General features: G+C 37.6%; 1 protein-coding gene across 1 annotated transcript in view; it reads right to left on the bottom strand.

Moving 5' to 3' along the window:
* The window catches only part of LOC126278873 (dynein axonemal heavy chain 2), a 914,655-nt gene that overhangs the window by 176,976 nt on the left and 719,571 nt on the right, over window positions 1-18,108 (bottom strand). The window contains 1 exon segment of the mRNA XM_049979148.1: window positions 12,835-13,072. Within this exon segment, the coding sequence (XP_049835105.1) occupies window positions 12,835-13,072 (238 nt within the window).

The following is an 18,108-nucleotide window of genomic DNA, read 5'->3' as shown; positions in this document are numbered from 1 at the left end:
CATTTTCCGGGGATGGAAATATACATCCAGTTGATTTCATTTACCAGATTAAAGATAACTTCGAAAATAAAATGAGTGATAATTTGAAAATTAATTTTTTTTTAAAGTTTTTAGATGAGGTGGCTTTGTCATGGGCGAACCAATCAATTAGATCCGAAATGTCATTTAATGAGGAGGTACGAGCTTTGATGAACAAATTCTGGTCAGAAACTACGTAATCCAGAATTAAGTCAGAATTTTTGAATGGGCCAAATTTCAAACTGGGTAGTGGACGCATGAAAATCTTTTGTGAACAACGATTACAAACTTTGGTTCATCTTGATAAACCACTGAATGAGATGATCCAGGTAGATGCATTAAAACATAGATTGCTGAACAGGGTACAGTGGAGTCTTGTCTATGGACCTGATGATACAATTGAACAATTTCTTAAATATATAGATAAATTGGACTTAGCATGAGAGAGAAATGACAGATGTAATGACAGACCTGATGATAGCAGGAGTAACAATAACAGAGCTTTCAATGATCATGTTAATAGTAGATTCAGAAATGGCAACAGAATAAATGGGGAGAGGAATGATAGGCAGAGACCAGAGAACAGGAATTTCGAACCAAGAAATAGGCAGTGGGGGCAAAATCCGGGAAACTATAGTAACAATTTTGACAATAGAAGTAATGATTCGGTAAACTAAGATCTGTCACTTTTGGAGCCTGGTGAAATGGGGCAAACAGACTTGGGGATTACAATCAGGCACATTGTAGTAACTTCAGAAGGAGAAGGGGCAGAATAAATAGGACATACCAAAATTCTGTACCCAGAATACAACCTGAAGTGAGTAGTATGAAGTTTGATAGGGAATTTTGGGATTTTTTTTTAAATCTGAAAACAAAGATGAACAAAAAAATAGAAATCTGAATTTGAATTAGAAGAAAACACTTTGACAAATTTCTTTAACAGTAGTAATGCAGTAGTAGTTGTTGATAGTAACGAGAACATATCTGATGAGTATGGTTTAGTGAGAATGTTGGGTGACTGTGAAATGAGTGAAAAAGCTGACACTGGTACTGTATGTATGGAAGTTGATGTTCATGTGCTTGGCAATGGGAATGAGAATGACAGAGTAATTCCAGATGAAATTGCAGTAGATAGTAGTAAAATGAGGATGTGGTAGAACAAAGTAGTCACATTGTTGAGGTTGTTAAAGAAGAGTGTGAAGAGAGAAATGAGTTTGGTGTTGAAAATAATATTAAGTGTGATGATAATGTTTCTGATGAGAATGTTAATAATAATGATGTTGATGATGATATGTTACTTACAAATTAGATGGGATGGTATATGTAGAATTTAAAGTTGATGATTTGATGCTGAATGATTCTGGAAATTCTGGTGTGTGTTCGAGTAATGAGTTAGAAACCAGTAGAGCAGTGCCTGATAGATTCATGTTACCAGTTGATGTTAGTGATGTTGTGTCTGAATGTGTCTGTGAAAGTGGAACAGAAGCTCTAATTAGTGATAGAGTACTGAGTGTAGTCAATTACTATAGTAGCAAATGTCAGTATGGTGATCAAAAGTGTGAGGTCTTAGGTGAAATTTGTCAAAGTGTTCAGTCAGATGATAAAATTGGCATGAAAAATATGGAACAGTCTCCTGGTGGTGATATGATTAGCAAATGTGCAGAATCTGTAATAAAAGGTAGTGATTGTGATAAAGGGGTGAATTTTTGGGACATAGAAGAGGATTTGTTATTTGAAAATGAGGTCAATGAAATGGGTAAAGAATTTGGAAGTCCATATATTGTAGTACAGATTAATGATTGGATAGGAAACTGCCTTCTAGATACAGGCAGCCCAATTACAGGAATATCGAGAAAGCTAAGAGACACAATCAAATTTAACAGAATTTCCAGTAACAGGGATAAGGATACAAGGGGCAACAGAAAAAAGCTGTAAGTTGATTACCAGACAAGTCTTACTTGTATTTAAGATGAATGATGTACAATTTATACAAGGATGCTTAGTAATTGATGATCTGAATGTAAACTTGATACTGGGTATGAACTGGATTGTTAAGGCTAAAGTAAATTTTATCTGGGTGGACACGAAAATAACATTTGTTGAACCAAAAAGTAGAATCCATGGGGAAATGAATATTGTAATGGAAGATCATGGTCTAAGTAGTCTGATTTGAGGGATGCAAGAGACTAATTGTGATGGTTATTGTGAAGAAGGGGAAGAATTTGGTATTGATGAGGGTATTGTGGATTATTACAGTAAGCAGATAGCTAAAAAGGTATCTGAAACTGAAAGCCTTAATGAAGAGAACAGGAGAGGGCTTGAAGATTATTACATGTAACCGCCCTGGTGTAAAACCTGTCCCATGCACCCTCCCACCACCACCTACTCCAGTCCTGTAAACCGGAAGGTGTACATGATCAAAGGCAGAGCCACGTGTGAAAGCACCCATGTGATTTACCAACTGACCTGCCTACACTGTGAAGCTTTCTATGTGGGAATGACCAGCAACAAACTGTCCATTCGCATGAATGGACACAGGCAGACAGTGTTTGTTGGTAATGAGGATCACCCTGTGGCTAAACATGCCTTAGTGCACGGCCAGCACATCTTGGCGCAGTGTTACACCATCCGAGTTATCTGGATACTTCCCACTAACACCAACCTGTCAGAACTCCGGAGATGGGAACTTGCCCTTCAGTATATACTCTCTTCTCGATATCCGCCAGGCCGCAACCTCTGCTAATTTCAAGTTGCTGCTGCTCATACCTCACCTGTCTTTCAACATCATCTTTGCCTCTGCACTTCCGCCTCGACTGACATCACTGCCCAAACTCTTTGCCTTTAAATATGTCTGCTTGTGTCTGTATATGTATGGATGGATATATGTGTGTGTGTTTGTGTGTGTGTGTGCGAGTATATACCTATCCTTTTCCCCCCCTAAGGTAAGTCTTTCTGCTCCTGGGATTGGAATGACTCCTTACCCTCTCCCTTAAAACCCACATTCTTTCATCTTTCCTTTTCCTTCCCTCTTTCCTGACTAAGCAACCGCCGGTTTACGAAAGCTCGAAATTTTGTGTGTGTTTTTGTGTGTTATTTTATTGTGCCTGTCTACCGGCACTTTCCGCTTGGTAAGTCTTATATATGTACACTCCTGGAAATGGAAAAAAGAACACATTGACACCGGTGTGTCAGACCCACCACACTTGCTCCGGACACTGCGAGAGGGCTGTACAAGCTATGATCACACGCACGGCACAGCGGACACACCAGGAACCGCGCGGTGTTGGCCGTCGAATGGCGCTAGCTGCGCAGCATTTGTGCACCGCCACCGTCAGTGTCAGCCAGTTTGCTGTGGCATACGGAGCTCCATTGCAGTCTTTAACACTGGTAGCATGCCACGACAGCGTGGACGTGAACCGTATGTGCAGTTGACGGACTTTGAGCGAGGGCGTATAGTGGGCATGCGGGAGGCCGGGTGGACGTACCGCCGAATTGCTCAACACGTGGGGCGTGAGGTCTCCACAGTACATCGATGTTGTTGCCAGTGGTCGGCGGAAGGTGCACGTGCCCGTCGACCAGGGACCGGACCTCAGTGACGCACGGATGCACGCCAAGACCGTAGGATCCTACGCAGTGCCGTAGGGGACCGCACCGCCACTTCCCAGCAAATTAGGGACACTGTTGCTCCTGGGGTATCGGCGAGGACCATTCGCAACCGTCTCCATGAAGCTGGGCTACGGTCCCGCACACCATTAGGCCGTCTTTCGCTCACGCCCCAACATCGTGCAGCCCGCCTCCAGTGGTGTCGCGACAGGCGTGAATGGAGGGACGAATGGAGACGTGTCGTCTTCAGCGATGAGAGTCGCTTCTGCCTTGGTGCCAATGATGGTCGTGCAGGTGAGCGCCACAATCAGGACTGCATACGACCGAGGCACACAGGGCCAACACCCGGCATCATGGTGTGGGGAGCGATCTCCTAAACTGGCCGTACACCTCTGGTGATCGTCGAGGGGACACTGAATAGTGCACAGTACATCCAAACCGTCATCGAACCCATCGTTCTACCATTCCTAGACCGGCAAGGGAACTTGCTGTTCCAACAGGACAATGCACGTCCGCATGTATCCCGTGCCACCCAACGTGCTCTAGAAGGTGTAAGTCAACTACCCTGGCCAGCAAGATCTCCGGATCTGTCCCCCATTGAGCATGTTTGGGACTGGATGAAGCGTCGTCTCACGCGGTCTGCACGTCCAGCACGAACGCTGGTCCAACTGAGGCGCCAGGTGGAAATGGCATGGCAAGCCGTTCCACAGGACTACATCCAGCATCTCTACGATCGTCTCCATGGGAGAATAGCAGCCTGCATTGCTGCGAAAGTTGGATATACACTGTACTAGTGCCGACATTGTGCATGCTCTGTTGCCTGTGTCTATGTGCCTGTGGTTCTGTCAGTGTGATCATGTGATGTATCTGACCCCAGGAATGTGTCAATAAAGTTTCCCCTTCCTGGGACAATGAATTCACGGCGTTCTTATTTCAATTTCCAGGAGTGTATATGCCTTATACAAAATTTTGTAATATTGTAAATACATGAAACATACCCTGAACCTAATGTAAGACTTATATGTGCACTTTCAATTGGAAAGAGAACTTAAACATCACTTTGCTGAGATTCCAGTAACTTTAATTTTATATCTCAGACCTGCCTCCAGCTTAATTTTGAAAGTGTTACAAAAATTTCTTTTGTCATTATCACACTTAACTCTGTGGTGTTTAGCAAATATATTGATGCATAAGAAAGTACTTCACACAATGTGAACATTGCATCACTTGGATGATCTGCCCAAAGAGGCAGTTGACTTTGTCCATTTATTGATATGAGATATGCTGTAATTTGATGTATTTGGCTACCTTATTTCTATATTTTCATGTTTAAGTAATAATTTATGTTTGAGCAGCAATAGAGGAACACAGTAATCTTGTACCTTGCTTTAGTATTTTCATGTTATGAGTTGCATTCAAGTTCTAAGGCCTCCGATTTTTTTTTCTAATTAACTACTCACCTGAAATCGATGAAAGTGGCGTTACTTCTCAACCTAATCGCCCTGCAGATGTACACATTTTTTAAAATGCTGACGCCATGATTCCATGGCAGCGGCGAAGGCTTCTTTAGGAGTCTGTTTTGACCACTGGAAAATCGCTGAGGCAATAGCAGCATGGCTGGTGAATGTGCGGCCACAGAGAGTGTATTTCATTGTTGGAGAAAGCCAAAAGTCACTAGGAGCCAAGTCAGGTGAGTAGGGAGCATGAGGAATCACTTCAAAGTTGTTATCACGAAGAAACGGTTGCATAACATTAGCTCGATGTGCGGGTGCGTTGTCTTGGTGAAACAGCACACGCGCAGTCCTTCCTGGACGTTTTTGTTGCAGTGCAGGAAGGAATTTGTTCTTCAAATCATTTTCATAGGATGCACCTGTTACCGTAGTGCCCTTTGGAATGCAATGGGTAAGTATTACACCCTCGCTGTCCCAGAACATGGACACCATCATTTTTTCAGCACTGGCGGTTACCCGAAATTTTTTTGGTGGCGATGAATCTTTGTGTTTCCAATGAGGTGACTGGCGCTTTGTTTCTGGATTGAAAACTGGCATCCATGTCTCATCCATTGTCACAACCGATGAAAAGAAAGTCCCATTCACGCTGTCATTGCGCGTCAACATTGCTTGGCAACATGCCACACAGGCAGCCATGTGGTCGTCCGTCAGCATTCGTGGCACCCACCTGGATGACACTTTTCACATTTTCAGGTCGTCATGCAGGATTGTGTGCACAGAACCCACAGAAATGCCAACTCTGGAGGCGATCTGTTCAACAGTCATTCATCGATCCCCCAAAACAATTTTCTCGACTTTCTCGATTATGTCGTCAGACCGGCTTGTGTGACTCCGAGGTTGTTTCGGTTTGTTGTCACACGATGTTCTGCCTTCATTAAACTGTCGCACCCATGAACGCACTTTTGACACATCCATAACTCCACTACCACATGTCTCCTTCAACTATCGATGAATTTCAATTGGTTTCACACCACGCAAATTCAGAAAACGAATGATTGCACGCTGCTCAAGTAAGGGAAAAGTCGCCATTTTAAGTATTTAAAACAGTTCTCATTCTCGCCGCTGGCGGTAAAATTTCATCTGTCGTATGGTGCTGCCATCTCTGGGATGTGTTGACAATGAATGCGGCCTCATTTTAAAACAATGTGCATGTTTCTATCTCTTTCCAGTCTGGAGAAAAAAAATCGGAGGTCTTAGAACTTGAATGCACCTCGTATGTCCCATATATATCACAGGTTTCAGTATTTCATGTTTATGAAATTGATTATGTTTGATGAAACCTAGATACTAGAGGGACTGCTTGTAAATCAGCTGGTAGGATCTAGCATTTGTTACATGGATTAACCAATACAGCAATATATATGTCATTTACTCTGTCCTGCAGAATGCTAATTGTTCACCCTTCGTTGATCAGTCAATGGGGAGTGTTGGGGTTAATTTTCAGGGAATGGGAAGGTGCAGCTGTGGATAGTCCATTCTGCAGGGAATGCCAAACACTCTTCTCCCTCAGGCGCCACAGTGAAGTACTAGAACAATGGGGGTCCTGAGTAGGGGGGGTTTCCTGTCTTTGGGGTCTGTCATCTTTTATTCTTCAACTTCAACACTCTGAATCTTCTACTTCATTTCTTACTTCTCATTAGAGTACCAAGCTATCCTTCCCTCTGTCCACATGCATATGTCTCTATTGCTGAGACCCTTCTAATTTACTGTGTCAGCTGTATTAAGCAACTAAAGCCTATTTGGTAGGAGGAACCAGGAATCAAGCTAACATCTCTGCATTATTAGGTTTAACTATGCTCTGTCATACTACATTATTTATTTATTTCTGATTATGTTTTATGTTGTCACCCAAATGGTAAACATTTACTTATGTATTTACTTCGCTATATACCAGCACTCTAAGTTGTGGACACTTACTTATATACAAATATGCTCTGTTAATTTATTTTTATGAGGAATGACTCACCTACTACCCTGCATAATGCTAACTATTGAGGAACTATACTCCAAGAGTTTAATTGTAATTCCAATATAAATTGCACAGAATAGTGCCACAGCACTTGAAAATTTTGTACTAGTACGATTTTAGTGATATGTTATCAAAGAACAAGTTAAAATTGCAATATGAGATTTAAGACAGGAAATGTTGAAGTATGAACAGTGGGAATTTTGCTGAATTGAACTATTCTATTCTAAACAATCAATTACACAATATATGATGGTCATAAGGAGTTGAGTCTGAGCCACATTTCAGGTTTTTGCAATGAAGAACTTCCGACGAGCAGAGATCTACAGTGTGCTTCAGTTCAGTGCTCTTCATTGCACATAGAGGAGACTGAACACTTTGTTATATTATGGTCTAATACTAGGTGTACTTGACAAAGACCAGAGGTGGCTAAAAACAAATATTGATTTTGAGTATTGTAGTATCCGGTACTAATGCTTGTTCCACAATGCATCGCCAATATTGAGAAAGAGTTATACACACCCAGTGTCTCCATTGCACTCAGGAGAACCTGGAGGCTCTAATGACAGACATAAATATACAGAAACTAGCTCAATTCAGCTAACTTCCAATAGACAATTTTCTGATTGAAATAGATTTACCTCATATTCATGTTGTAAAAAAAGCTGCAGACAAATTCTGCGAGTTAACTTGTTCTTTCTTTATATTAATTAATAGTTTGTTTAATCTAGTTGAATCTGATACAAAATAATTTATGACAATTTTACATATTTGGTTGCTCATATCTTTCGCAAATTGTCTACTCATCCAATTGATAGTAAAATGAGTACTGTTACATAGATGTGTCAGAAAAGGTTTTGTTCAACTTTCATTTTCGTAAACCCTTTTGGGGGTGTTAAAACATAACAGCGCATTAAGACCCAATTAAAATGAACATTTTTCAATCTAATTCAGGATCGCACATGTAAACAAGTTATGTAACTCGTCTAGAAAAAATTATAACTAAAAAATAACTGTTTAATCTCATTCACTTCAAAGTGTAGAAGCTCTTTAAATGAAGGGAACAATTCCCATGAAAGGAGCCTCTAGTAATTAATAAAAAATGTAAATGCATTATTGTAATTACAATATTCGAGAAGTTCTTCTCAAATAAAATAACAGACATGTACTAATACTGTAGTGTACTAGCTGTTCTGGAGTAAACATATGTTTATATATGTATTTTCAGTTTTCTTATGTCAATTTTAATTGTTAGTTAATGTAGCTTGTTGTGCATAATTCATTTCATTATTCTAAGTATGATACAACTTATTTCAGATTTGTCAAGATGCTTTTATTTACTTTGAGATTGTAATAAATATTCAGTGGAAACATTATACTAGATTAATTATTTAAATAACTTTATAGTTTTTTTTTTTTTTTTTTTTTACAGTCAGTGTTTTCTAGGACTTTTGCTGTGACAGATTGCCAGCTACAATGAGTAAATTAACGTGTAGTAATGTTTTAAGGTCTTGCACCATTGTCTTCGATAGGGGTATGTTCACTGAGACAAGGGGTTGGGAGTGCAAGTGGCATGATGATAGATAGTAAAAGCCCTGATGAAGAATATGGTTCAAGACGGTATTGGGTAATGAGGTAAAGGTTCCTTTGTAACTGAGTTGGTGAAGGAAGTGATTAGTATCTTTGATCGGAGAGACTAGACTATGGGCAACTGGTTGGAAAGGTTGTTCAACCAGAGCAGAAACACTTTAGTTGGAGCAAGAAACCAGCTGCAGTAGGCTATCCAAGATGGTTGGGTTCGTGGAAGGTGGGTGTGTTGGGTGTCATTGGGGAGAGGCAGGAAACTGACACAGGGGAGAGGTTCTGTAATGTACCTTAAGATTTCAGAAGGGACTGAAACTTTTGCTAGACTTCCGGGATGGACTCAGTATGGCAGATCTTGTAGATGGAGGAGTTGGACAACTGGCAGAAGCCTTCTGAAAGACAGTGTTTTATGTGAGTATACTTGTAGTCAAGTTCAAGAAACGATTGATTCAGAAAGCTAGCAAGTTTCCTTCTCTTTTGTGTGTGCCAGCTGACAATTCAGCGCTTCTGCTATTCAGCAAATGGCCTTATTTCCATCTAAATTATTCACATCCTACAAGAACTTTCCTACATAACCTAAAAATGTAATTAATATTTGTGTTACAGAGATTTTTTATAACTTAAGTGCTTCTGAAATATATTTTCATGCTTCACACAATAACACTTCTTGATTTTATCCAAAACAATCTCCAAATGTGATCAAGTTAAAAATAAAAATTCAGAAATTTCATAACCAGTTCCCTTGCAACCATGTCTTCTTAAAATATGGTTCCACATCATCCATCCACTTGATAAAACAAACTAAAAAGAAATGACTTATGCCGTCTTGGGTATTGACAGCATCATAGTAAGATACATTTGTGTGCATGGCCCATATACCTCCACAAAGGACACACTCAAAGTACAAACACATAAATAACATGAGTGAGCACTACATGTTCGTAAACAAGTCAGAAAGATACCAATGAACAAAGATAATGTACAACCTTACTGGGTAGCTTGGAAGTTCAAATCTCATTAAGAACTGAATGTCAAAGGTATAACTGTAATTAAAGTCACTAAAAAAGACACATATTAAAATAGATCTACAAAGATTTTTAAGAATTTGTTTGTGTCACCTGTACACTGTTCATTTAATGTATTTAGATTTTTCATGCTATGTATCATAATCTCAAAACTGTTCTAGTAGATCCAATTCCTTACCCTTATCCTGTATATGCAAAATTATGAGGTCTACTTCCATTGCCAACAGAGGGGAGCCAATTTCATGAATGTGCATGGCTACTGTTGACTTTTCATAATTATTAAACAGAAAAGCATCCTGTTGTTCCTTGCATCTCAACGTGAAGGGCGTATCAATCTGGCCAATGTGGTTCACATTATAACTATTACACTGGATTTTGTAGATACCAGTTCTATCAGCAAACAGAAGTATAGCGTGAAAACACTCCAATTCTACTGAGAAAACAGTACTACTGAGATTGTTGAATGCTAGAAATTGCTGATGAAAAAGGTACAGTCTGACTTACAAAAGTTCTTGAACAGGGCATCTTTAAGACTGATCTAAGGAGAAAAGGAATGCTGTACTGTCATGAACCTGAAGGCTCAATGGCTCAGATCCCAATTAAGAATCCATAAGGAAGGTCACTCTATTACACTGATTGTTAATTGCATGAACAGCCATTAACGAAAAATTACAAAAATGCTTGATAAGGTGTTAAAGGAGTTCTATGTCTTTGAAGATAGTTTTTCAGGCAGTAACAATTCCCTAGTGGTTCTTTATTATGGAGCCTGCAGCATACATTTTCTGCATTATTCTCAGTTCATTAATGAGATCAGTGGTAAGCCTATTGCTAACATTTCCTACTTTGTATCATCAGAAATTAGAAATCTTCATGTGAATGTGCTTGGTAATGAGGCAGTTGAGATCTATCTGAAGGAGAAATTATTGAATTTATTGAACTTTTAGAATTTGTTCTTAAATATAATTACTTCTCTTTTAAAGAATTTGTTCTTAAATATAATTACTTCCCTTTTAACAATAAATTTTATATGCAGAAAGATGCACTGGCTATGGGCTCCAGTGTATCTGGAACCATAGCAGATGTTTTTATAAGTCATCTAGAAAAAAGGATCCTCATTAAGTCACAGCAACCCAAGGTTAAACCTTGTACTTCAAGTGCTATGAGGATGATATGCTACTTTTGATCAATGGAGGGAAAAGGAAAGTTACTGGAATTGTAAATACATTTAATGACTTGCACAATAAAAGTGAATTTACTGTCCAACAGGAAAAAATAATGAACTGCAATTCCTCAATCTAAATAACATGAAGCAGGATGGTTGGCATGCCTTTAATACATAATAATTCTTTTCATCGAAAATTCCAAAAACTTTCTATCCTTTCCTGATTATTTATTAGAGTATAGTATTTATTAGAGTATTATAGTAGATTATTTATTAGTCCAAATGAACAAACAGGAGCGAATGACTGCGCCAAATAAGACAACTAGCCAAAGCTATCAGGTACTATAAAAACATAGTGAATAAATTAAAATGTGAGAAACAGCACACAGATGTATATAGGAATGCCATGTGGAATGACAAGAGAGTCACAACTGTGTATTTCAGTAACTTATCTCAGAAAGTAGTTAACATTTTAATCCATTTGAAGTTGAAACCACATTGATCGTTGGTAAAGCAGATACCAGACTGAGATTCATTGGAAGAATCCTAAGGAAATGCAATCCGAAAACAAAGCAAGTAGGTTACGATACGCTTGTTCACCCACTGCTTGAATACTGCTCAGCAGTGTGGGATCCATACCAGATAGGGTTGAAAGAAGAGATAGAGAAGATCCAACGGAGAACAGCGCACTTCATTACAGGATCATTTAGTAATTGCGAAAGCATAACGGAGATGATAGATAAATTCCAGTGGAAGACTCTGCAGGAGAGGCGCTCAGTAGCTCGGTACGGGCTTTTGTTGAAGTTTCGAGAACATACCTACACCGAAGAGTCAAGCAGTATATTGCTCCCTCCTACGTATATCTCACGAAAAGACCATGAGGATAAAATCAGAGAGATTAGAGCCCACACAGAAGCATACCGACAATCCTTCTTTCCACGAACAATACAAGACTGGAATAGAAGGGAAAACCGATAGAGGTACTCAAGGTACCCTCCGCTACACACCATCAGATGGCTTGCGGAATATGGATGTTGATGTTGATGTTGATTTAAAACCAATAACAAACTATGATGAATTTAAGAAATAACTTAAAGCATGAGGTTTTTAAATATGATAGAGTTGGTAGCCACAAAATTTAGTGTAACAGTTGAAATTCAAACTACATCAGCAAGTCTGGTTCGTCCTACAAGTTAGGGTGCAAGGAATGCAAGGGCTTTTCAGCTCAATAATTACAGAAATTCAGCACTTATATGAAGCCACATTTGGTGGAAATTGAAGGAGACTTCATAATGTTGGACATGATTGCATAGGACATTGGATCTACTGAAACAATTTGAGACTATGATACATAGCATGTAAAACGTAAATTCATCAAACAACTTACATGTGACACAAACAACTTATTCAAAAATTTTGTTCATCTGTTTTAATATCTGTCTCTCGTTATTGACTTTAATTACAGTTATACAATTAACATTCTGTTCTTGATCGGATTTGAACTTCATAGCTTCCTGGTAAAGTTGTGAATTATCTTTGTTCATTGATATCTCTTTGGTTTCTTGTTTACAAACTCCTGTTCATTATGTGTTTTTATTCCTGTGTATCTTTCCTGAAGGTGCATGGGCTGTGCACATGAATGGCTGTTACTGTGATGTTGCCAATACTCAGCATGGCATATGCCACTTCATTATTTCTCATTTTATTGGTTGCATGAATGACATGAAAGCACATTCAATGAAGACAAGGTTGCACAGGAAGTGACAATGAGATTGTAGTACTTGTATATACATATTTATCTTGATGGCTTTTAGACATTATGTTATATTGAATCTAATAATAAATGTTTGACCCTCAAAACACATCAGTTTTATTGTTTTTACTCTGTGATAAGTTGGTAGCCCAACAATTCAACATTGATAACACCTTTTGTCTTCAAATTATACTATAAGACTTCATTTTTACCTTTTCACCAGCAAGGCCTTCTACAAGCATTGTAGCTCTTTCCAGCTTTTGTTGCAAATCTTCTGATTTCTGTCGAAGCTCTTCCTTCTGCTTCATTTTATCTTCATATTCCAATCGAAGCTTTTCAAGTTGTTCAGAAATCTTCCGCAATTTGTTTTCAGCAGCTTGCAACTCATCTTGTTTTTCCTGGAGAGTTTTCATTGCTTCTTCTAACTTAGCCTTTTTGGGTGCCACAACCCTGGAGAAAAATTCATGGATTTCAAATGGCCATCTAACTGAATGAATAACAAAGTTAATAAAATTATCAACAGTTATGCTTCTTTTTCCAAGTTAGATCTATAAAAACATAAAAAAACATACATCTCAGAAACCAGTAGACAAATATTAGAGTAATATTTTTCTGTAAAATTATGAAAAAAGTGAGAGATATGATTCCTTTAAGACATTATAGCAAATTTTTCTTACCATCCCACTTTAACTGGACTACACCTCTGCCATTGTGGTCACGTTGTCACTGGACATTAGTTTAAAAAACTCACATATTTACAAAAGTTATCAAAACTGATAAGATTGTTACATTTAACTACTTCTCTGAGTCCTATGTCTTCTCTGATATGAAGCTTTAAATTTTTTTGACAAGTATATTGTAAGAGTCAAATACTTACATGGATTATTATTAATACTTATTAGGATCTGTCCATTGGGTCTTTTAAGTACATTTTATTTTATGATATCAGACATCTTAAATCTAAGGTTATTCTGTATTTATTTACATTTGCTCAGAATATTTCTCAGATTTAAATAAATTCATGTTTTTAATTATGTAACATGCTAGAGTTTCATAATTAATAAACAAATTGTGAATTGGGACATCATTTACTATTACATACAGTCAAAATACTCTGTTACTGAATAGGTGGAGTTATACTGTAGATATGTCCTTACTTGTCTCTTAAACTTTTTGGCATCAGTGATAGCTTTAATAAGGTAAGAAAGTTTGTTGTATTGTTTTATGTGGTAGGTTCGATTTAGGCATATATTTCTGTTTGTAGGCATAACATAAAGACTACTTTGCAGTCCTGTGCAACAATTGGTAATATATGAATTGCCTTCATATTTTCTTATCAGTATCATGTTTCTTGATGAATAGAAATATTTCCAAGATCCGCATGTAGGGAAACAGTGGTACATACACATTTTTAGAGAAAGGCCTGAATGAATTTACAACACTCTTCCCAGTAATGATATGGATAGCTCTCTTTCGTATTATGAAGGTATTCTGTGATAGAGGAGTTACCACAGAGTTGCCACTGAGTGTGATTCCATATTTTAGATGTGAATGAAAATATGCATTCAGAATTGTCTACATGTTTACCGGTATGCAGTTTTTCAGGATACTTATCTTATAACAATCTTCTCTCATCTTTGAATTAACTTGTGTGACATGCACGTCCCATTATATGTCTCTCACTCTGAATCCACATACTTCTGAATTCAATCTCCTTGTTAATTAGTATAAGTGATTATTATAGTGACATTTGAATATCATATATTTCTATTTTGCTGACTGATGATAAGTGCCACTGTTTTATTGTCATTAATAATTAGCTTTTTTTTTTACGTAAGACTAGTCACTGACTTGGTTAGGGATAGTGTTTTTTTTCTCCTGAAAAGCTTCATTATTCCATCTTTCTTTGTAAATGATGGATGATTATGTGCAAATAATACTGTTTTGTGAGCCTCAAACTTTGAGATCAAGGCATAAATACAGATAGGAAAAATAAGTAGTCCTAGTACATACTGCTGTGAAACAACACAGCTAACTTGAGCTCATTTGATAAGCACTTGGATGCTGATTCAGCATTGTTATTTATAAAACTAATATTAACTTTCTGTCTGTGGCTGCTTAGGAATGAGTGGATCCACCCATTCGATGATCTCCCATCTGAAAAGCAGTGGAGCTCACAGAATACTAGACAAAGAAAGCTGGTAAAAACCTGAAGTTGACAGCAGTTAGATTTTTGAGGTAAATTTATGTTATGCCTAATGGGAAAAGGAGGTGGTGCATTTGTCACAAATCAGATTGATACTTGTTCCACAGATCATAAATATAACACTTTGTAAAGATTGGAATGTGATGTTAAATGTTGATTACCATATTTACTCTAATCTAAGCCGCACTCCAATCCAAGCTGCACCTGAGAACGAAGATTCAAAATCAAGAGAAAAATATTTTCCCAAATCTATGTCACAACTGAAATTTGAGACTCGAAATTCAAGGGGAGAGAAAAGTTTTAGACCACACCTCCAAATCGAAATGAAGTTGGTCCATTGTAACATGAGACACAATTTACGTCAAATGGATGAAGGTACAGCTACAGTAGTTTGGTCAGAGTCGTAAGCTTAACACTTAAGCTTTACCAAGTAGCCTTTGCTATGTGTCAGGCACTCCGTCTGTATTTGTACGGGTACACTTCCTTTTTCACGTGCTTAGTCTGGTTTCAATCAATTGCTTATTTTGCTTTGATCTGATAAGTGCCATTCTCTTTGTTATAGGTGCTTAAGTCACTCTAAGCTGAAACTGCATTTGTTTGTCGGATTCTACTAATGAGTGTTTATGACCTGTCGCCGCTCATGGCATGGCTTGATTTTGAGCGCGCTGTGAAAGAATACATGGCATAATGTTTACATTCTTCTACCTTTTCTTTTAATTTATTTACTGACGCAGAGGTTTTGGTGCCAGTATTTATCTTTGTGCCTGCAAATCATGCCGATGTAACACTACATATATTTGACGGCAGAAGTTAGTTGTGGCAGCACCTACCAACATTTTTCAGAACTTCCGCTTGCTTGGCACTCAATTCTAAGCCACAGGCGGTTTTTTGGATTAAAAAAACTGGAAAAAAAGTGCAGCTTAGATTTGAGTAAATAAAGTAGCTATCTGTCAGACTTTAGATGGTAAGTGAGTAAATATTTTGTGCAGCATATTTCATCCCTTTTTGTGCCAAAATTAGATTTGACTCAAGGTAGTGAAGATCAGCCTATATGCAAGATGATCATGTCTGGTTCCAGGCTATTATTCTGATTACAATGAATACTTTTTTCTTTAATGACAAATTACCCCAAAATATGATGCAATACAAAATCAGTGAATAAAAATAAGCATAGTAAGCTAATTTACCTATAAGTTTATTGCCAAAATTTGCAATAATCCTGATAGCAGTCTTTCAGCAGATCATCAGTGTCTTTCCTCCAATTCAATCTCTCATCAATGCACACACTGAAAAATCTGGAATATTCTGCCTTAACTACAGACTTCTGTTCAAGCTCTATATTTATTAATGGTGTTGTGCCATTTACTGTACAGAACTGTATATACTGTGTTTTATGAAAATTTAATGAGAGTCCATTTTCAGAGAACCACTTAAAAATTTTCTAAAATACATTATTTGCAATTTCCTCAGCTAATTCTTGTTTGTTGGCTGTGATTACTATACTTGTTTCATCATCAAAAACAACTAGATTCACATCTTTGTGAATATAGAGTGGCAAGCCATTAATACATATTAAAAACAATAAGAGACCCCATTCTTTATGCTTACCCAGTTTGAGGAATCTGCTGATTTTAGCGCATTATGTGACCTGTTTTCTTCCCCAATTTTCTGCACTCTTCCAGTTAGATATGAATTAAACCATTTGTGCACCGTCCCACTCATACCACAATATTTAAGCTTACCTAGAAGAATTATATGATTTACACAATCAAAAGCCTTTGAGAGATCACAGAGAATCCTAACTGGTGATGTTCAGTTATTCAAAACATTTTATATTTGATCAGTAAGAGCATGCATAACATTTTCTGTTAAAAAGCCTTTTTGAAAACCAAACTGGCATTTTGTTAGTACTTTATTTCTACAAATATGTGAAGACACTTGAATACAATACTTTTTCAAGAATTTTGGATAAAGCTGTCAGAACTGAGATTGTTTGGTAGTTGTTGACATCAGACATATCATCAGCTTTTTATGCAATAGTTTAATGATACCATATTTCAGTAAATTAGGACAAATGCCATTTCCATGAGCTGTTACATATGTGCTGAGAATCCTGCTTATCTGTTAGGACTTTAGTACTTTGTCGGAAGTGCCATCCATTCCACATGAGCTTTTATTTTTGAGTGAGTCTATTATTTTCCTAACATCAAAAGGAGAGGTGAATAAAATTTAAATTTTATCAAACTGCATAGGTATTGCCTCTTCCAAATATATCTTGCCTTTTCTAATGAACATCTGGATTCTGTTATCTCCTCAACATTTAAAAAAATGATTATTAAAAATATTTTTGACCTCTGACTTTTTGTTACTAAACTTTTCATTCTGTTTGCTGGTAATACAGTCTTTCTGTGCTCTTGGTAGTTCTGTTTCCCTTTCAAAAATATTCCAAATTGTTTTAATTTTATTATCAGAGCTGCTAGTCGCAGACATAATACACATCACTTCGAGACTTTTTAATCATCATCATCATCATTTAAGACTGGGCAAAAGCAGTAATCACACCAATCTTTAAACATGGAAACAGAAAAGATTGTAACTGCTACAGAGGTATCTCTTTAATCAGCGTTGTGGGTAAAATCTTCTCAGGTATTGTTGAAAGGAAAGTGCGAGAATTAGTTGAGGACCAATTGGATGAAAATCAGTGTGGGTTTAGGCCTCTTAGAGGTTGTCAGGACCAGATCTTTAGCTTACGGCAAATAATGGAGAAGTGTTATGAGTGGAACAGGGAACTGTATCTATGCTTTATAGATCTAGAAAAGGCATATGACCGGGTTCCTAGGAGGAAGTTATTGTCTGTTCTACGAGATTACGGAATAGGAGGCAAACTTTTGCAAGCAATTAAAGGTCTTTACATGGATAGTCAGGCAGCAGTTAGAGTTGATGGTAAATTGAGATCATGGTTCAGAGTAGTTTCAGGAGTAAGACAAGGCTGCAACTTGTCGCTACTGTTGTTCATATTATTTATGGATTATATGTTGAAAACAATAGACTGGCTGGGTGAGATTAAGATATGTGAACACAAAATAAGCAGTCTTGCATATGCGGATGACTTAGTTGTGATGGCAGATTCGATTGAAAGTTTGCAAAGTAATATTTCAGAGCTAGATCAGAAATGTAAGGACTATAGTATGAAGATTAGCATCTCCAAAACGAAAGTAATGTCAGTGGGAAAGAAATATAAACAGATTGAGTGTCAAATAGGAGGAACAAAGTTAGAACA

The sequence above is a fragment of the Schistocerca gregaria genome, chromosome 6, assembly GCF_023897955.1.
Source record: "Schistocerca gregaria isolate iqSchGreg1 chromosome 6, iqSchGreg1.2, whole genome shotgun sequence".
In the NCBI taxonomy this organism is placed as follows: Eukaryota; Metazoa; Arthropoda; class Insecta; order Orthoptera; family Acrididae; genus Schistocerca; species Schistocerca gregaria.
This window is presented reverse-complemented; position numbering and strand designations above follow the sequence as displayed.